General features: G+C 40.3%; 6 protein-coding genes across 8 annotated transcripts in view; 2 read left to right on the top strand and 4 right to left on the bottom strand.

The window, feature by feature from the left end:
* Nucleotides 1–5,034, top strand: part of LOC111341091 (uncharacterized) — a 41,415-nt gene extending 36,381 nt beyond the window's left edge. Inside the window, 4 exon segments of the mRNA XM_088761975.1 lie at nucleotides 104–166; nucleotides 314–1,003; nucleotides 2,147–4,267; nucleotides 4,270–5,034. Coding sequence (XP_088618101.1) covers nucleotides 104–166; nucleotides 314–1,003; nucleotides 2,147–4,267; nucleotides 4,270–4,481 — 3,086 coding nt within the window. The 3' untranslated portion in view covers nucleotides 4,482–5,034.
* Nucleotides 5,035–5,165: 131 nt separating this feature from the next.
* LOC148731568 (uncharacterized) lies at nucleotides 5,166–8,069 on the top strand. The gene is made up of 2 exons (XM_088761989.1): nucleotides 5,166–7,300; nucleotides 7,385–8,069. Exons 1-2 carry the CDS (start codon nucleotides 6,637–6,639, stop codon nucleotides 7,498–7,500), a joined length of 780 nt encoding a protein of 259 aa, XP_088618115.1. The 5' UTR covers nucleotides 5,166–6,636; the 3' UTR covers nucleotides 7,501–8,069.
* On the bottom strand, nucleotides 7,866–9,049 carry LOC148731567 (uncharacterized). Its single transcript, XM_088761991.1, has 2 exons — nucleotides 8,982–9,049; nucleotides 7,866–8,765 (listed from the first exon to the last, which is right to left on the bottom strand). Exon 2 carries the CDS (start codon nucleotides 8,762–8,764, stop codon nucleotides 8,072–8,074), a length of 693 nt encoding a protein of 230 aa, XP_088618117.1. The 5' UTR covers nucleotide 8,765; nucleotides 8,982–9,049; the 3' UTR covers nucleotides 7,866–8,071.
* A 3,410-nt stretch (nucleotides 9,050–12,459) lies between these two features.
* On the bottom strand, nucleotides 12,460–14,619 carry LOC148731566 (uncharacterized). Its single transcript, XM_088761990.1, has one exon. It carries the CDS (start codon nucleotides 14,467–14,469, stop codon nucleotides 13,747–13,749), a length of 723 nt encoding a protein of 240 aa, XP_088618116.1. The 5' UTR covers nucleotides 14,470–14,619; the 3' UTR covers nucleotides 12,460–13,746.
* On the bottom strand, nucleotides 14,523–15,832 carry LOC148731565 (uncharacterized). Its single transcript, XM_088761988.1, has one exon. The coding sequence runs from the start codon at nucleotides 15,693–15,695 to the stop codon at nucleotides 14,658–14,660; it is 1,038 nt and encodes a 345-aa protein (XP_088618114.1). The 5' UTR covers nucleotides 15,696–15,832; the 3' UTR covers nucleotides 14,523–14,657.
* Nucleotides 15,833–15,918: 86 nt separating this feature from the next.
* LOC148731564 (uncharacterized) lies at nucleotides 15,919–19,149 on the bottom strand. 3 transcript variants are annotated; one of them, XM_088761987.1, is made up of 2 exons: nucleotides 18,884–19,149; nucleotides 15,919–17,548 (listed from the first exon to the last, which is right to left on the bottom strand). In XM_088761987.1, exon 2 carries the CDS (start codon nucleotides 17,509–17,511, stop codon nucleotides 16,216–16,218), a length of 1,296 nt encoding a protein of 431 aa, XP_088618113.1. In that variant the 5' UTR covers nucleotides 17,512–17,548; nucleotides 18,884–19,149; the 3' UTR covers nucleotides 15,919–16,215. The 3 variants fall into 3 exon arrangements, with proteins under 3 accessions (XP_088618113.1, XP_088618112.1, XP_088618111.1); XM_088761986.1 differs by having other exon boundaries at nucleotides 15,919–17,542; XM_088761985.1 differs by having other exon boundaries at nucleotides 15,919–17,511.
* Between the last annotated feature and the right edge of the window lie 1,737 nt (nucleotides 19,150–20,886).

Raw genomic sequence — 20,886 nt, 5'->3', positions numbered from 1 at the left:
AGTTCGACTCTCATCATCCGTTTATCTTCAGTGTCAAGTCATTGTGAGTGAACTCCATAACTAGGTAACATGAGATTATTTTTGTCTATTTTTCTAAACTTAGAACAAATAGTGGACCCCGAAGAGGAAGTCAAGGAAGAACAAAGGATGTCGGTAGTGCCCTGTGGTAAGATTTTAGTTTCTTTCCCTTAACCATTCCCTCTGTGCTCTGGGTGCAAATTCAAATTCTTTGCGGTCATGCTTCTATAACAGCCATGTTTTTAATAAATATTTTTATATTTCGTTCAATCGGTGATAAACTCCACTACTGCAGCACCTTCGTTTCATTGGACAAAAGAGACCACCAATTACGCCCGGTTATGCAGGCTTCTGGTGGATGTCGGATCAGGTGTCTTGCGACAAACATTTGAAAGGAAGCGTCCCCCAGGAAACCTGGACACGGTCCTATCAAGCCCTCCAGTTCATACCGTGCTCCTATCACTGAAGAAGAAGAAAGTGTTAAATCCTCTACAATGGGGTAAACTTTATCCCACTGTCAGGTGTTCAGTGTCATCGAAGAATTTCGACATAACTCTTCTAATGGTTTTGCTGAGGAACATTTGTGGTATTGTTGCTCCACCTACCGGCTGGAATACACTTCCTACTGCAGCAGACATGTCCCTTGAGGCAGATATCGTTCGCATCAAGTGCTACAGAAACATAGTTTATGGTCATGCCAGCGAGGCCTTAGTTGATGACACAACATTCAATCGATACTGGCAGGACATCCAAGGTCCAGTGGTGAGACTGGGAGGAGCAGAGTACCAAAGTGCTATTGGTGATCAGAAAAAGGAATGCATGGATCCCGATTTCGAAGAACACTACAAAGAGCTTCTAAGGCAGTGGGTGAAGGATGAAGTTAGCATCAAGGAACGACTCGATGAAATGACAGAGAAGATTGGTAAAAGCCTGGACGAATTAAAGGAAGCAATTGTCAATCCAACAAAGAAAGCAGGAGACAAAGGTATTGCGTATGAGGATAAAATTTGCGCAGCGGCCTTTTAAGGAAAGATTGCAGGGCTTCTCGTCAGAGGGTAATAAGTAGTTTAACAAATTTCATTTCAGTAATATAAAATGCCTGTCTTTAAAAAAGCCCCAGCTTGGAGGAATTTCTTCCACTAAAAAACTCATTCCCCTCTAAACCAAAATTAGAAGAAGTACCAGATGTTGCCTCTTCCATGCTTTTTGCGGGTAATGAGTGAGTTATTGGTCATTTTCTCTTTTCTTTTTTCCTCGTGCGGGGAGTAAAGAGAACTCATAGTTTAAATAGATTTCCAACAAGAGCTACTTACACCTTAATTGCAGTAAACCTTACTAAACCTGGTTGGGTTCGTCGAGAGAAAGAGGTAGAAAAAGGTTAAAATTCTCAATCAGAACTGGAGACAACAGGACGCATTCTCTTCCATAAGTTTACTTAAGCCTTTCTCACTACTGTAAAAACGAAAATCACTTACTTATTTTCTTTTAATCGAAGTTTGGACCTCCCATACCAAAAATTCCTGGATCCGCGCATGAAATGGGCCGGGTAGTATGGGCAATCACATGATTTCGAACACAATTTGGGATACATTAGTAGTTTTGGAAAATTTACAAGTACTGATTTATCCTGAACTGCAGGGATATACAGCCAAAAATATGACTGTTTTCCCCTTTAGTTGTTGTTTCTTTTTTTCTTTTTGGGTGCCATGGCTTACTGGTTTGGCCATTTCCCTTTACCGTGTTGCCAGAGCAGTCGGGCTTTTCCACCAAGAATTTGATTCGACCTTTTTAACTATCCTTCACAAATAATCATGCTTTTGTACTCTTTTTTGGTCCGTTATCTACCACGTCTTTCTTACGAATAGTTTCGCAAAACTCATCGAGAAGTTTTTTCAGGGCCTCCGATTCTTCCTTTTCAATGCTTAAGACTTCCAAAATTTTTAGTCAGAGTTTTAGCCGGACTCAAGACTAATTTGCAATGTTTGGAGAGCCTAATTTTGACACTTAGCTAGCGTTCTAACCAATTGCGTTATAAGTCAGACAGTTCAATGAATCTTTATCGAGCTTTAAAAAAAGGTCATACATGAAGGGTTCGTGAGATAATTGCAAGCGACGGTTTTCTTTTCAGCTGTAACACAGTACTCCAATGTGTTGAAAGAGTCAATAAGAGGCCAAACCGAGTACCTCGCTCAAGTCTCACCAACCTTGCCCAAAGTGAGAACAGATCACATATTCACTAACATTCTCATGCAACATGGAAGAAAACCAGTCCAATATCTTGATTTGGAAAGAAAAGAATGCCTCGACCCGCATGGCCAAACGAGAAGAAAGTTTGTCGAGGATCTTGATTTGAAAAGAGAGAAACACCTTCGCCAGTGTGGTCAAATGAGTAGTAACCGAATAAAACACTCTCAAGAAATATTCCACCCAACTGATGGTAAAGATTCAAAATCTGTTCTTGTCACTGGAAAGGCTGGCATCGGTAAAACACTGTTTTGTCAAAAGCTGATCAGAGATTGGGCTGACAACAAATTATTTGAATCCCTAGGAAATACCAACCTAGCTGATTTTAAGTTTGCATACTTGCTCACGTTTCGTCAGCTTAATCTACTTGGAGACAACCCTGTTACCTTGAAGGATATCTTAAACCGATCTTCAGTGCTTGATGACCACTCAAATATCGACGACTCTTTATTTGAGTACATTGTTGATCATCCTGAAGAGGTTTTGGTTATCTTCGACGGGTATGACGAGTTTTTACAACGAGATTCCATCGCTAGTGATTTACATGAAAAGTACCCAAACAACGCCATTGAGAAAATGCCATCAGCAGCAGTGTGTGCCAAGCTTCTTAAAGGAAAAATTCTGAGAGGTTCGGTTGTAGTGATAACGTCAAGACCTGATGAATCTGACAAAATGAAAGACGAACACATTCATTTTGACAGATACGTTGAAATCACAGGATTTTCCGAGCCACAGGTAAAAGAATACATTGGAAAGTATTTCAAAAACAACGAAGGAATGAAAAATACTGTACTTGACCACATTACAAAGAATGTCAATCTTTTCAGCCTTGCCCACATTCCTGCACTATGTTTCCTGATGTGTTCTTATTTCGAATATAGTCTACAGCATTCAGATATCACAAATCCACTTCCGGTGAAAACAAGTGACCTTTATGATGAGGTAGTCAAAATGTTCGTGCAAAAGCACGATAAAAACAAAAGACTCCCTCTCGAAGTGACTGTAAATGTTTTATCAAAGCTGGCAGCTCAACTTCTTCGAGAGAGAACGTATCTGTTCATCGAAGAGGATTTAAAAACTTTCAACTCACAGGAGGTTAAAAGTCTGTGTGAAAGCGGTCTTCTTCATTGCGGTCCCCTTTTCAGAAAGTGTTTTTCTGCAACGACGAAATATTTTTGTTTCACCCATCTGACTCTCCAAGAGTACTTAGCGGCTAGGTGGTTGGTAAAGGAGAAAAAAACTCCCCCTCAACATGTGTCTCCAGAAGTATATCAATTTATGTCTGGCATTTTGTCAAAGCAAAAAGACGCCATACTCATGGAAAAGTTACTCGAGAAAGTTCTCCGTCCGCGTTTTTCTTCTGCTGGAAGAAATCGGCTTGAAATGTTTAAATGTCTCATGGAATACGAAGACGTGGAGTTCGCCAAAAGTGTAGTAAAGAAACATCATCGTGACATATTTCGCGAAGAAGGAGGTATTTCATTTTTTTGTAGCCTACTGACGGATGTGGACTGCACCGCTTTGTGTTTTCTGCTTCATGTTTTTGGTGCACTCGATGCAGAAGGAAAATCTAAAGTGAAACAAGGAGCCTCTAAAAGGGGAGCAAAATGGAAGCTCACCACACTTGATCAGAGTTATAATCAGATCCCCGATGCTGGCAGTCTATGTGAAGCATTACAGACACCAACATATAAACTCACCAAACTTAATCTGAGTGGAAATCAGATCACCGATGCCGGTGTTGCCAGTCTCTGTCAGGCATTACAGACACCAACATGTAAACTCACCACACTTGATCTGAGTTTTAATCAGATCACCGATGCCGGTGTCGTCAGTCTCTGTCAAGTATTAGAGAAACCAACGTGTAAACTCACCACACTTGAACTGAGTTTTAATCAGATCACCGATGCCGGTGTTGTCAGTTTCTGTCAAGTATTACAGACACCAACATGTAAACTCACCGCACTTAATCTGATGGGAAATCAGATCACCGATGCCGTGTTGTCCGTCTCTGTCAAGCATTACAGACACTAACATGTAAACTCACCGCACTTAATCTGATGGGAAATAAGATCACCGATGCCAGTGTTGTCAGTCTATTTCAAGCATTAGAGACACCAACATGTAAACTCACCACACTTGGTCTGGGTAGAAATCAGATCACAGATGCTGGTAAAGAGCATCTGAGAAGATTTCCCGGAAAGAATATCGCATGTTAAGCTTTATTTTTGAATGGATTGAGGACACATTTTAAGAGAAGTTATGGCTTTAGACAAACTACGCGTAAGTTTAAAAACAATGGAAAGGATAGTTTTAAAAAATCGCTATACTTTTCTTGTCGTTCTTCGAATGAATTCCATTTATCATTAAATCTTTTATCAGTTACTGAATCTTTAGCATAAGATATTTTGATGAAAATGCTTTTGGATACAGTCTTCAAAAGGGGTTTAATATTTTTTCATACTATGACGATGTGAGAATGAATTCAACTATTTTTTATAACTTTTCACTTGTTATTCCTTGTTGAGTCAGTAAATCCCTGTCTTCAGGATACATTGATATCAAATCCTGAGCGTGGTAGAATATATCAATATTGGCATCAGATAGTAGTGATGTTAGGACTTGGTTAGGCAGAACTTGCCAGAGATTGACGTTTTCCTATCTGACGACTTCGTGTTTATTCATATTTTGCTATTCACAAGGAAAGTGATTGTGCTTTAGTTGTTTTAGATGTTATTTCATTAGAAAATATTGAGTATTCGTTACCTTTGAGTGTTTGCATGCTTGTTGCAATTTTAAAGCCTGTAGTGCGCATGTCTTGGTCATTAAACCGCGAATAAGCGTTATATGAGTGTAGTAGAAATCCACAAACCAAGAGATTCTCACTTTTTCTAGCGATTCGCTCAAGGCAAATGTACATAAACGAGCTAAATATACAGAACAGGAAAGCAAAACGAAGTACAAATAGAACAGGCAAAATGACGGACAAAATAACGAAACTTACAAGATTATGTGGCGACTACGACGACTAAAACATAATGACAACAGCGACAAGAAAACTACGACAGAAGAAACTATACCAAACAATAGAAACAATGCATAAAAAATGAACACGAAAATATAAAATGTGACGTAACCAAAAATGACTGGCGAACCTAATAAAATAACAAATATACACGGACAACTGAAAACGGAAAACAATGTACAAAAGGCTTGAAGGCAAACGAAGGTGAGGCGCCGTGACAACAATGAGGTCGCGAATGTTGACTACCGTAGCCGTTCAAGGACAACCAAATGGTAGCAGACGGAGTGGGGAAAAACCTTGAATATGTTATTCGTCTCTTTGTCTTTCCCCGCCATTTACAATGGTAATTGAACTGAGTGGAGTGCAATTTGGTCATATGCGTGATTTCAAAATCAAACGAGTGCTATGTACTAGTTTGATTTTGAAAGAGTGGAAGAGCATCTAAAGCCTTCTCATTCAGCTTTCAGCCGCCCTTGCGTCTCAAAACATCTGTTTCTCCAACCTTTCCGTGATGGTCAATCATCTATTTCCGAGTGTGTTCATAAATTGGGACAAATTCAGCGAATCAACAGTGGTTCAGCGTGGTCTGTACTTTTATCGACAACGATATATTCGTCATCACAGCGATGAAAATGTTGTGGACTTAAGAGGTGCAGCCGAGTAAGTCCACAGCAAATTCTCTGTGATGACAAATATCGATTGCAATCAAAATACAGATCACGCTAAACCACTGTCGATTTGTCTCAACTCAGTTATCGACGTCAAATATAACGATTCTTTCAATGCGTGACAAGTTGACGGAACAGCGTGTCTGTACTCTTATCGACAACGGCAGATTTTCTGACTACCGCTCAGGTTGTCGAAACGTCAGTCGCCACTACCGACAACAGTCCTTTTTAGGACTAACTCACCCGGACGATCGCATTACACTTTCACAAGGGCAAATCGGTGGATCAAATTGCGACATTACTTGCCAATTGTGGGAGTCACATATCCCTTATTCATGAAGCAGAACTTAACGAGGTAAAGATCCCACACCTGATCATAAATCATGGCCATTCTTACCGAAGATTCAAACGCATACTCCGGGTACTTATCACAAAAAAGACGTTCCTGATTTTGTTCACTATTGAGAGAACTCTGCTGACCGGCTATTAGGGGCCTTAAGATACTGGACGCGGCTGCCTTTAAGAACGCGGTCACGTCCGAGAGGGCATGGGTCGTGACCGCCACCTCTGCGCGGGAAATACGAGCCTTAAGATTTGCGTTGTGCAAGCGGTCGCCGAAACACATAACAACAAACACATTCAGTCAGAGAATGACAGCTGAAATCAGGCGGTTTTGCTGCTATGACGTCGTTTAAGAAGACCCGAGAGCTTTTAACAGGCTCTTATTTAGCCGACATCATTTCTGACGAAGAATTCGTGCTCCTCTATGACTGCAGCTTTTCAAAGAACTTAGAATTACCGTATGACGAGTACGAAAAATTTGACCTCGAAGAAATGGCAGATTCGGAGTGTAGAGCAGAGTTCCGTGTAAATAAACGCGACCTACCGCATTTAGCAGAGTGTTTACAAATACCTGATGCTTTTGTATGTAACCAGGGCTCCGTTTGTGACGGTATGGAAGCTATCTGTATGCTACTTCGAAGGCTTTCATACCCTTGCAGGTACTCAGATATGAGACCAAGATTTGGCAGACCAGCCCCCGTGTTGAGTATGGTGACAAACAAGGTAATTGACTTTATCTATGACAACCATGGATGGAGAATCAAGCAATGGAATCACGACCTTGTTAGTCCAGCACGTTTACAAACGTATGCAGATGCTGTGTATGCAAAGGGTGCAGCCCTTGAAAATTGTTTTGGATTTGTGGACGGTACTGTTAGGCCAATTGCACGACCAGATGAAAATCAAAGAGTTGTCTATAATGGACACAAAAGGGTGCACGCCCTGAAATTTCAGTCTGTAGCACTACCTAATGGCATCATAGCAAATATGTATGGACCTGTAGGTGGGTACTGCATTTTATTCAAGTTTAACCAATACCTAAGAGTCTTGTTTAAAACTCAAAACTTTTCACTCTTATGAATTTCAGAAGGCAGGAAGCACGATGCAAGCATGTTGGGTGATTCTGGACTGCTTCAACAGCTACAGCAGTATGCACATTCTCCAGCGGGACATCCTATGTGCATATATGGGGACCCTGCATGACCCTTAAGGGTACAACTTCAAGCCCCTTTCAGAAATGTAGTTCTCACTCCACAGATGCAGGCATTTAATTCTTCAATGAGCTCAGTAAGGAGTTGTGTGGAGTGGCTCTTTGGTGATATAGTTAATTACTTTAAGTTTATTGATTTTAAGAAAAACCTGAAGATTGGCCTAAGTAGCATTGGAAAACTTTATATAGTATGTGCTGTGTTACAAAATGCTCTTACTTGTTTGTATGGCAATCTCACCTCAGAGTTTTTTCACTTACAACCACCCACACTACAGGACTATTTTGCATAAGAATGTACTAGGTTATGGTAATGTTCACAAAATAGTTTTGTGAGTTAATTGTATAAAAACCACCTCAATGAAAGAACAATCAATGGCTTTTATTGTTGTTACCATACATGTAGACAACAAAGAACACAAAAGGGAATTCCATCCCAAAATGCCATCAAGCTTTTCAAACTTAACAAGTCGTCAAAACTTCAAGACGTAACTGTTGAACTAAGTAGAAACAAGCACTCTGAAGTAAACATTAAAGTATATTCTCTGGAATGCTTTCATGTCAAGATTAACTGTCTTTTCTTCCTGCAATTTGTTGCATGAGGCCAAACATCAAACTCATGAGTTGATTGCTCTGTTGTTGCTGCTGTTGTTGATTAGCAAGTGCTAGTTCATAAAGCCTTGTTTGTCGCTCGTGGTCTTCCCTTCTGGCTTTCTGTTCTTCTTGTTTCATTGCCATATCAATGTTTGCTTTTTCCCTCAGAAACTCTATTGTATCATTGCCACCCTTTCTTGACCTTTTCTTCGACGGCTCTGACGAACCCTCACCTTCTCCTTTCCGTTTCATCGTTTCACTCAGCTTTTCGCACGCCCTCTTTCGGACCTCCTCTCCCATCGCTCTGTCTTCCTCTGTCTTTTTGTTGTTATTCAACAATAATATATCTTGTTCTTCAGCTGCTTCCCACTTCTCGTTGATTTCCTCGAGGGCTCGGTCCAGCTCTGTTTCCTTCACTTCCACTCCACTATCTCTCCGTTCCTTCTGCATTCTTGCACGATACTTGTCCAGTAAAAGCTTAAGATGCTCCCTCACCGATTTCTTGGTGACAAGAAACCTTAATATGGCATGCGAATTGAGGTTGTCGGCTACTTTTTGCCACACTTTTCCTCTTTCAACTGTCCTCGCCTTGTGACGGTACGGTTCCAATAACAAAACCTCCCGAGCAAGAGCAATGTCGTGGTCGTTTGTCCATTCCATTGCCATACTAAAGGAAGAGAAAGTAGAATTTCAATCAAATCTTTGGCGCCATTTTTATCAAAACAAACACGAGTCGAAGAATAATGGTGCAAAATAATATAAATAATGCAAAATCATTTTCTAAAGCGGTCCTAAACTGCCACTGATTAATTTTACACGATAAAAATGAAGGTTAAAATGAAAAATAAAGCAAAACTGTCCGAGGAAATTTACCCAGATTTACCTGCTTTTCGGATTCCTTTCTTAAGACTTGACGTTTACACAAAAACTCTCTATATGCTCGGTGAATCTGAATTATGAAAACAAAAATGAACCAGACAGTTTAGGAATCTATTTCTTTTATAATAATGTTTGCAAATTTCATGCAAAACTTGTTAATTTAAGGGAAGAATTCGGAAAAATGACTTACCTTTCTGAGAGGCCGCCAAAATAAACTTCGTCGCCGCCGCAACTGAGGTGGTGGCCGTCAAGTGGCGTGACATTTATGCAAATTAAAACTGAGACCTTGCGAATTTACTTCCGGTTCACGTCGTCCTTGGCCGCGTCCAGGGTATCTTAAGGTCCCTATTGTTAATAAAAACCGCCACCATTCCTCTCCCTCTCCCAGCCTCAATATAACAGAAAGAGAGAAACAAAACAATAGAAAATAACAATTGTAACAAAGTGCAAAACTTTATTCCACCACTGTCTAATTGGCAACACCAAAAATGTTCTGTTTCGTAAGCGAGAATTTTGATCTGAATCACAAGTCAGCGACGGCGTGTCTTTCCTGGAGTCAGATGACCAAATGCATGGAAATATGCTGGCTGCGTTCAAATTACTCCGAATATCTTCTTGTCCCTTAATTACTGTGCAAACGCTAGCCAACTTGACGAGTTCCATTCCGATGCATTTTAATTTGAGTTTGTATTAATATTTTTTGGGGTTGTCTGTTTGCTTATTTCCTTTCTTTGTCATTTCATAAACTGTTGAAGGAACTCCCTATACAATGTTATAATTTCCAACTTCCTTTCGCAAAATGCGGGTCAACGGCCGTAGAGGGTGCCAAATCCTACGATGAACTTCGTTTCTCTTTTCTGGATCTTTACAGCCTCTCCAAGGCAGACTTCAATTTTGTCTTCTACCAACACATACATTGGGCCAGGTAGTTTAACTGACGATCATCGATCCCAAAATGACGCAAACTATTTTTCATTTTAGCGAACCGATAAATTTGTCTAAATTGTATTCCGTTTCATTCTGTTCCTCGTCCCATAGCTCACCAAGATTTTCAATCATAGTTCTGAGCGAGGTCTTCCCAGTTGCATTGGACTGTTGCGCGCCTGCCTTTTCTTTTTTCTTCTCCTGGTCGACTGAAAAGAGATCTAGGATTTGTCCAGTATCCATGGTCAATACGCTTAAGTTGTCTTGCGAGATCACTGTGTTGGCAATGTTCAGTTTAAACTTCTGGCTCCGGTTGTTCAAAGGGCAGATAACGCTATCCAACGGATAAATCGCTATCCAGCGGATGAGTGTTGCCAAAACGTACTGCGCTATCCACTGGATAGAGATTTATCCAGTGTATAGCGTTATCCATCCTTTGAACAACCGGGGCCTGGAGTCTAACAGAAAGTAAGAAAAAGAGTTCGGCTTGAAGACACAATCATAAAATATCTATTATCCAGCTACACTCCATAGAATAAAAATAACACCCAGACGAGTGCAAATATCACGCGGTATTTGTACTTCAGAAAACTGGTTGGACAGGATTTCTCGCATCGCGCAAGCAACGAATTGGATTGAAGTTCAAAAAAAAAAAAGAAGAAAAATGGCGGACAATTTAAATCGTTTTTCTGACGACGAAGAGTTGGAATGGCAGGCGAATATTGATCCGACTTTACCAGAGAAATCGAACGAAGAAAAGAAATCAGACGACAATGAAATTTCATCGTTTATTGAATAAAATAGAAAAAGCAATACGACAACGCGCCAATTCCGTTCCGCTTCGTATACTTTTGTTACGCACTCCCACTAAATTAATATCCGTGAAATTCGCCCGCACTAAAATAGCAATTTGGCGGGTTGGATAATAAATAACTTATTGAACGTTTTGGTGTGTCGTATGGCGGAGTATTTTCACTCGCTATGCCCATTTTGACTCGCCCTACGGGCTCGTCAAAATACGGCACAACTCGTAAAAATACTCAGCGGTACTACTTAACAAAACGTCCAATTAACAATTATTCCACGAACGCGCGTTGGATATGAGATGTTAGATAGCCAACGAGGCGCTTAGCGCCGAGTTAGCTATAATCATCTCGTATCCAACAAGCGCAAGTGGAATAATTGTTTTGTTGAAATGATGTTATCAAAATATTTGTTTTATTAACATGATTGTTTAATTAAAACGCCCCGCGTATGCTTACCATATTGTAGATTATGGTATATTGGCTCATATACCCTAATGACTAAGCCAATAAAAAGTCCTGAATTGCATTATCCAGTGATCCAGTTTTTAATAATGAGATATGTTTATAGTGTGTTATCAGTTGAAAATTACTTTTAGAATGAAGCGCACAATGTGTATATCTTTCGCAAGTTTGAGAAACAAGGAAGACGCCGGTAAAAGAGATGTTGACTGTCCTATATACAAATACATAACTGCATGATGTAATAAATTGTCCCTATAATTTTTCGCCTTTGGAAATTGAAAAGCTGATGATGTATCACGTGATAGACGTTACTCCATAAATAAACTTACATTGCTAGATGATACAATAAACATTCACAGGGATACATGAACAGGTGGATCGTCGAGAATGTAACCTCTAAAAATAGCCTTAAACACTGTGCTGTACCATTTAAGTAACGCTGCTTTAAAGCCTACCCCGTCATCTTTTCCTCCAGGGTTCCCATTGGAATCAATCTTTAAACGTTTACAACCTTCTTCTGTCCAGTAAATGAGCTCGGTCCATGGCCTGAAATGATAATCGAAGCAACCAAGAAAAGGCAACTGACCACATCAGTAGTATAGTAAATGGGGGTGCTAGCACATTCCACATTTTGTGCCAACTCATGGCCAAGCGAAGCTCTCACGCGGGCACAATAATTGAATTTTTGATGAGTCAGCAAAAATTCAAAATGGCGAATAAAACTGGTTCAAACCGGTTTTTTAAATATCTTACCAAAATTTGTAATAAATCATTTTAAATAGCTTGTAAATCCTTGAGGGGAACCCAGCTGTTGAAGTCATCATCATAACCTTTCCATTTAACCAAAGCTCGTTTATTCTTATAGTCTCTCTTTATGACTTTGTCAATTCTGAATATTTTTTGTTTAGCCTTCAATAATTCAAGCTCATAGAAACTACCTTTGATTTCTTCATTGTTTAAATCTCGTAAATCGATAGGTAATTGGATTTGTGTATTGTATTTCATCAATAGTGAATATCTCTTCAGTCCAATTTGGAGTATAGCCTTTGTCAAACAACTGTCTTTTGTATTTTGATATACGAACCTTATCACCAATTTTGTATTTTGGTTTTTGTTTTGATGTATTAATGTCACCATACAGATTAAAATAGACTATTCCTTCATTCTTTTTATTAGATGCTTCAGTAAGTGTCATTTATGCCTTTTCTCCCTTATAACTTATATGAACAACCCAAATATGCTGCCTTGCCTGAGCTATGTTTACTGGGAAAAATTATAACCAATCAACAATTGGAGTAAATGGCTATGGGCAAAATCCCATAGCCGCATTTATTTAAAATTACTGTTCAATCAAATCCTTGATACAAAGTTTGGCCCAGTAAAGGTGAGGGCACTGAAAACGCCAAAAATTACATTATAATGAGCTGAAAATGAGGAGTGGCTGGGACAAGAGGAGGAGGAGGGATGAAAAACCACGTCTTTAACCACCATCAAGATGGAACGGAGTGACGCTCACATGTGAGCCTGGTCACTTGGCAAGCACAAGTATCCTAAAGGGTATTGGGTATAATCCAAATAAATGCCACCCCAAGTCCCAGGCCCCCAAAGGAAATAAAAAGTACACAACGGGGAGAAGAAGCATAAAAATTCTATTTGCAAGCAAATATTTCCTTTATGCCTTTTCTCCCTTATAACTTATATGAACAACCCAAATATGCTGCCTTGCCTGAGCTATGTTTACTGGGAAAAATTATAACCAATCAACAATTGGAGTAAATGGCTATGGGCAAAATCCCATAGCCGCATTTATTTAAAATTACTGTTCAATCAAATCCTTGATACAAAGTTTGGCCCAGGAAAGGTGAGGGCACTGAAAACGCCAAAGCATGTGACCGCACACATGCCGCCCCACCCCAGGCAAGCGCAGCACAGAAGCAAGAGCCGCCCATGCAAGCTAATGCTCGGAATCACAATAGTCAACCATTATGCTGTTGAATAGACTATCTGAAGGTAAGCGAGCAAGTGCCCACCCCAAGCAATGGCCACCCATGCGAGCTACTGCCCTGGATCAACATTAGGATAAGAAAAGACAAGTATAATGAGACTTAGACCTAAGGCAAGAGCCGCCCATGCTAGCTAATGCCCCAGATCAACAGTGGGATACTAAACTATATGTGGAATAAGGCTCAAACGCCTCACTTAACGTCCTCGGTGTATTTGAGACAATGCCGACCCCAGGCAAGAGCCGCCCATGCTAGCTAATGCCCCAGATCAACAGTAGGATACTAAACAAAATATGTGAAAGAAGGCTTAAACGCCTCACTTAACTTCTTCGATGCATTTGACACAATGCCAACCCAAGGCAAGAGCTGCCCATGCTAGCTAATGCCCCATATCAACAATGGATAGTCCTGTGTTAATGGACAATTTACATGAACCTGCCTTACTCAAGTAAGAAGAAAGAATATTTTGGGCTACACCAAAAGTAAGAACCACCCCTACTACCTAATACTGCAGGTGGAAGAAAATAGTAAACTGAGGCAATTGCACCCGCTGGATGGTGAGAAAATAACAGCTTTAAGAGCAAAGATTAGGTGTTCTAATATACTTAAGAAATGCATTAGATTTCCATCGCCCTAAGAGGCGGATTTGAGCATCGGATAACCCCTTATCTGCAGCATGAGAAGCAGCGCCAATTCGAAAACTATGTCCCTTGTAGACTGGGGGGGACAAACCACAAAACTGTACGGCAGATGACAACTGATTGGAAAAATGAGACCGAGAAACTGGAGCCCGATCCACTGTAATGAAGAGAGCACCCGGTCGGGTCCCTCGCATTGCTAAATACTTGGCCAAAAGCTCCACAGGGCAGGATTGGGGCTGACGAGACACCAAAATGGAAAAAGGGGGAGCATTGTAACTATGTTTAAAATTACCGAAAGTAATCTTGAAAGCATTCAAATCCCTTGAAGAGCTGAGCAGCTTACTAACATGCGAAATTTGTAAGGGAGAAGTATCACTCCGCCCACTAGTTGAAGTCATTTCACCAATTCGTAAAAAGGCAAAGAATGCTAGTGAACACATTGCCTGAAATTGACAAATTTGATAAGGAGAACCAACCAAAGAAGGTGCCACAGAAATTAATTTAGCTAAAATGGGCAATGTAATGGGAAGACGACTGTCAAGGCGAAAGCCAACTTTGTGAAAACCTTTAAGCATCTGAGCAACATAAAAAACTTTAGAGGGATCTGAAAAGCCCTTTAGCTTATGGCAGTAACTCAAACATGACACATAGGTCATCACAGTGGATGGAGCATACTGTGAACGAAACAAATAAGCAATAAATAAGGCCAAAATGGAAGGTGAAATAGGCAATGCTTGAAAAGGGTGATGAAAGGTAGAAACAAAAAATTGGTGGAAAAGCTTCCAAGCACGCTGATAAGTTGGTATGGATGAGGGCTGAAGACTGGAGCGAAGTAAAAAGGAAGCTATTGAAGCCAACTCAGTGGCTGCAGATGAGGAGGTATGACCGTGGGAGCTTTGTGCATGTAAGCTGGTGCCAGTTGTTTGAAAATCTGCAACTGTAACCGAGAAAGAGAATCAGCCAGCTTATTCTGTAAGCCTGGGACATGCTTAGCTTTAAAACATATATTGTAATTAAGACAAACTAGGACCAGCTTACGCACAAAGAACATTAAGTCCTTATCACGACAAGTCTGTTTGTTAATAACATGGACCAATGCTTCATTGTCGGTAAAAAACAAAACACGCTGATTCTTAATAGTATGTCCCCAGAGGTGGAGACTTAGGACAATGGGATAAAATTCAAGAAATGCTATGTTGCGATGACGCCAGCTCGCGGGCCATTCCCCATAGCACCAATGCCCGCCAAAAACTGCCCCAAAGCCTATGGCACCGGATGCATCGGTATACAATTTGAGATGGTGTGAATTAGCCCAATCAACTGAGAGAAAAAAGGAGCGACCATTAAAACCCGACAGAAATTGCTGCCAGACTTTAAGATCTGCTTTAACTTCCTGAGTCAACCTGATAAGGAAATGAGGACGCCGAAGACCGATTGTCAAATCAATAAGACGACGCAGAAATGCACGACCAGGAACAACTACTGTACAGGCAAAGTTCAATAAACCTGTCAACGACTGTATCTCTTGTAAGGTAACCTTGCGACGCCTGAGAAAACCGGAAATTAGGTCCTGACATTTTACTAGCTTATCAGGAGGCAGCCGAGCCTCCATAAGGACCGAGTCTAATTCAATACCTGCGAATGAAATTGTTGATGAAGGGCCAATTGTTTTTTCCGGCGCCATAGGGATGCCCAGATATTGGCAGAGCATTAAGAATAAATCAAGTTGTTGTTTACACAAATCGGGAGAGGGGGAGACAATGAGAAAATCATCCAGCAGGTGCAAAATGTGATCGATATGCAATTTCTTTTGGGCAATCCATTCTATGGCAGAAGAAAAAATTTCAAATGTTTTGCAAGAGCTTGAACACCCCATCGGCATACAGCGGTCATAATAATAAAATCCTCTCCAACAAATCCCCAAAAGGTTGTAATCTTGGGGTTGAATAGGAATGATTCGAAAAGCATTCTTAATATCTGTTTTGGCCAGAAAACAGCCGTGGCCAACAGTTCTGATGATATGAATGGCATCTTCCACCGTAGCATAGGATACGCTAGTAAATTCTGAAAAAATGCCATCATTCAATGATGAACCTTGAGGGAAAGAAAGGTGGTGAATCAAACGGAATTCACCCTCTGTCTTTTTAGGAACCAAACCCAGTGGAGATATACGAAAATGGGGAAAAGGTGGAGAGGAATAAGGGCCTGCAATGCGATGAGCGGCAATTTCTTTATCTAGTTTGGCATCAACTGCCTCAGGATATTGGATTGCAGAAAGTAGGTTTTTAGCACATGTAGAGTCTTGCGGTCCTTCATAGTACAAGGGAAAGCCATAATTAAAACCATTGGATAAAAGCTCTACTACAGAAGGGATATACCCAGAAAGAAAAAATTGCAAACGATCACTGTGGACGGGTGTTGGAAGCTCCCGAGGAAGTAGGTTGGGGAGTGATCCGGCTGCTAGGGGTGTTATGGCTGCGTTGCTTGGACAATTTGGAAGCGTGTCCTTTGCTAAAGGCACGAAAATTACAATTTATAGCCCGATGTGGACCATCACATTTAGCACATGAGTGATTAAAGGAGCATCCTGAGCAATAACCCCCTTTATGAAACTTGAAACAATAACCCCGAGGGATATCAAAGTTCTTAGCAAGGCTGGTTGCTGGAATGGATTTTCTGGCATTAGTCTGAGACTTCAACCACAATTCCCAATGTACAGAGCCCCAGGGAAGAGAGGTGGCCTCAGACTGGCGCAAAAAACGGAAGTTTTCATCATAATAACGCCAATTATGCCCCCTAGCAGCCAGATCTTGAATAGTAGCCCCATACTTCATGAGCCCGGGAGCCTCATGGGGATACTGTGCAGTAAAAATACCCACAAAAACATGAAAAGCTTGGAGCCAAACATCTATTGACGTAATACGTTTAGCTTTGTTTACTGGCTCAAGAGCTAACGATGGGGAAGAGCCTTCCTGGGAGGGTTGGAGTGTGATGCGAAATTTGTCCTCAAAAGCTGGATGAACAAGAAGGGAGCCAAAATCAACAAATTCATTTTGAGTAATTCGGCTCCGAATCTTAGCTGGGATCCGTGCATCGATTGGTAGGTTAACAGACAGGAAAACATCATTGGGACGCTGTGTTCCCGGGGGCAAATTCTGCTCACCTGACAGGGAGGCTAGAACAGACTGGACGCCATCATGAACAGCAGGTACCTCGACTGTATCTTGGATGGCAGCATGTCCTTGGACGCGCTGGATGTTGTGTCCAGATGGCTGGGAGGAAGTAGACTGATCCACAGAGAGTGAAACAGGAGGTGCTTGAGATGATGTGGAGGGGGGACTTTGTGCTTGGTGGACAATTGAGCGCAAATTTGAAAGGAATGGCTGCAACTGCTTGGTCACTTCATCTGTTACCCGCGACACCAGCTGATCCGTTACAGGTGAAGTTAACGCAGCGAGCTGATCTGTAGCTGGTGCTGCAGGAGGTGACTGGGATTGCACAGGGGACAAGGTTGCTGCTCGTGACCCAGGTTGTGCTGCCAAGGATTCATGCAGAATGGAGGGTTGATGGGTGGAAGATGATGCACTGCCATCGAGACCCAAACTCTGTCTCCTGACACGCTGCGGAGGGGAGGAGACCAAGGCCTCCAAGGCCTGAGCAGATGGCCGCTTGGATCGCTGTGAACGACGAGGAGGCATCTACAGAAAAGGGGGCAACAAGTACCTGGAACTAACACTAAAGATTCTAAATACAGTATATATATATATATATATTTTTTTTTTTTTTTTTGGGAACAGGCATGGCTGACACAGTGTCGCCGCAATAGCCTGTGACGAGAGCAAAAAAGGGGGGTTCGAATTCGAAATAAACAGGAGCAACAAGGGCCCCAAATAAAAACCAGAGCAACAATGGCTCTAAATCAAAATAAACAGGAGCAACAAGGGCTCCAAGTAAAATATAACCAGAGTAACAAGGGGGCTAATTCAAGATAAACAAGAGCAACAAGGGCTCTAAATCAAAATAAACAGGAGCAACAAGTGCCCCAAATAAAATCCAGAGCAACAAGGGCTCTAAATCAAAATAAACAGGAGCAACAAGGGCTCCAAGTAAAATATAACCAGAGTAACAAGGGGGCTAATTCAAGATAAACAAGAGCAACAAGGGCTCTAAATCAAACTAAACAGGAGCAACAAGGGCCCCAAATAAAATCCAGAGCAACAAGGGCTCTAATTCTAAACAAACAGGAGCAACAAGGGCTCCAAGTAAAATATAAACAGAGTAACAAGGGGGCTAATTCAAGATAAACAAGAGCAACAAGGGCTCTAAATCGAAATAAACAGGAGCAACAAGGGCCCCAAATAAAAACCAGAGCAACAAGGGCTCTAATTCAAAATAAACAGGAGCAACAAGGGCCCCAAATAAAACCAGAGCAACAAGAGCTCTACATCAAAATAAACAGGAGCAACAAGGGCCCCAGAAAAATAAAACCAGAGTAACAAGGGGGCTAATGCAAGATAAACAAGAGCAACAAGGGCCCCAAATAAAAACCAGAGCAACAAGGGCTCTAAATCAAAATAAACAGGAGAAACAAGGGCCCCAAGTAAAATAAAACCAGAGCAACAAGGGCTCAAATTCAAATTAAACAGGAGCCACAAGGGCCCCAAAGCAAATAAAACCAATGCAACAATGGCAATAATTCAAAATAAGGATGAGCAACAAGGGCCTGAAATAAATAAACCCAGAGCAACAAAGGCTCTACTTCAAAATAACAGGAGCAACAAGGGCCTCAACTAAAAGAAAACCAGAGCAACAATGGCTCTAATTCAAAAGGAAAACAAACAAGAGCAACCAGCGCTCCAAGGGGAATGAAACATGAGCAACACGGGCCCTAATAAATTAAAATTAAACAAACCAGAGTAACAAGGGCTTAAAATTACAAAAATTGTTTCCACCAAGCACATGTGCAAGCAAAATGTAAGAAATAGACCAAACCACAGAAAGCTCGGGACTTCTAAAGACAAATCGTCAAAGAGGAAACTGTTTTAAGGGATAAAATTAATAAAAATTCACCTCGAATGAAAAACCACGATGAAAAACCACGATGAAAAACCACGATGAAAAACCACGATGAAAAACCACGTCTTTAACCACCATCAAGATGGAACGGAGTGACGCTCACATGTGAGCCTGGTCACTTGGCAAGCACAAGTATCCTAAAGGGTATTGGGTATAATCCAAATAAATGCCACCCCAAGTCCCAGGCCCCCAAAGGAAATAAAAAGTACACAACGGGGAGAAGAAGCATAAAAATTCTATTTGCAAGCAAATATTTCCTTTTTATTGAATTGTGTTTGGTATTATTATACTGACCTAGTATTTTTGGTAAAATGTCAAGATATTGGGTATTTCTTTGGATAGTAAACTGTTTCCCCATCTGGTTTTTAATTGTACGATTCCAGTGTTAAACAACAAATGATTTCTCTTCATTTCCAGTTCAATATAATTTAACATTTTTATTCAGCAATTCTTCAACATGTTTATTGAACAATTCTTTACCTTTGTCAGTCCATAAGAACTCTGACTTTCTTCCTTCTTTGAAAATGGTTGTAAAAGCTTGGCTTATAGATTCACCCTTTTTGTCTTTCAAAGGTTCAATCCAACCGTATTTACTGAATACATCAATAACCATAAGAAGATATCGATAGCCTTTGCTTCATTTACTGAATTTCTGCATTTCAACCAAATCTGCAGCCCATATTTCATCAATGTGATTTGCAATTATACGCCGCTGAGTAAAGTTACGCTTGATGGGTTTGTGTAATTCATCAGCTAATTTTGCCTTCCAGTTTATTTCACTCGACGGCCTTTTCCGTTTTTTGACTTCTTTTGTCTTACACCAAGACCTAATTTCTGTTTCGTATTAATTAAGAAACAAGCTGTTTGTCCCCATTTTGGCATCTCCCCATAAGGTATTTGATCCAATGATTGAACCATTTGACGATCACAATCACCTTTGTTTTTACCCATATCATAACATATATCATGATAGGTGGCTATTTCATCGACTTTATTATAAGGGTTGACATTCCATTATATGACTTCACCAGTGTTTTTTATCATATACTAATTGTTGATCAAGTGGATTGTAAGGTCCCATATATTTATATTGAAAAAAAGTCCATCCAACTTTTGGTTTTGGTAACTTTCCAATCATTTTATGAATGTCAACAGCACGACCTTTACAAAGTGGATTAGTAGGATCTTAAACACCTTGTGGTGAATACATTTCCATTGGATACCATTGTGAATAATCAATGTCACCACCGCTTATTTTTTCACTCAAATCATTTGTGAAGCTGTCAAGAGCTTGATCGAGATATTTATTTGCTGTTTGTTTTATTTTATTCTTAGTATAATCTGATTTTATGGCTTTTGCAGCATCTTGTCGAGCAAGATAAGCTGCACTTTTGGCTAATCCTTTGAGAACTATTTCACCAATTGAATGACTGTTTCCTACATCAAACAATGCTCCACCTGATTTATTTTGAACGAATTTAGTTTTGGTTAAACTACATTCAGCATGAGTGCACTTTAACATCAATCTACCATTTTTAGCTGGTTCATATCTTTCACCTCCTGGGACACATTCTGTTTGTTTCTTCTGCTTAACACAATAAGTCTTCATATATATGAATTATATTAATCTTCTGAAATAATTTTCAATGAAGTTTTCGTTTTAATTGTGTCATTTATATCAAACACTTCAAGAAGATTTGATATGATTTACCTTTTTTCATTTCATTTAAGAAAACAAACAGAAATAACCGCAAGCAGTTGTCATTAAATTTTGAATTTGATTATCTTGATGAAGAAGAGTAAGGTTTTTATTTTTTGCATGATTAACTATTTCTTGAAATGGCGGCATTCCAATTAAATCGAAATAATGACATTATCTTTAACGAAAGTTGTTACCCAATGTCATCCAGGCATGTATGATGGGTGTAGATTGTAAATGAAACGAGCTTGTCCGTGATTATGTGGTACGTTTTGGTCTCAACTTAAAACATTATTTA

Source organism: Stylophora pistillata, chromosome 5 (genome assembly GCF_964205215.1).
Source record: "Stylophora pistillata chromosome 5, jaStyPist1.2, whole genome shotgun sequence".
NCBI classification, from domain to species: domain Eukaryota; kingdom Metazoa; phylum Cnidaria; class Anthozoa; order Scleractinia; family Pocilloporidae; genus Stylophora; species Stylophora pistillata.
This window is presented reverse-complemented; position numbering and strand designations above follow the sequence as displayed.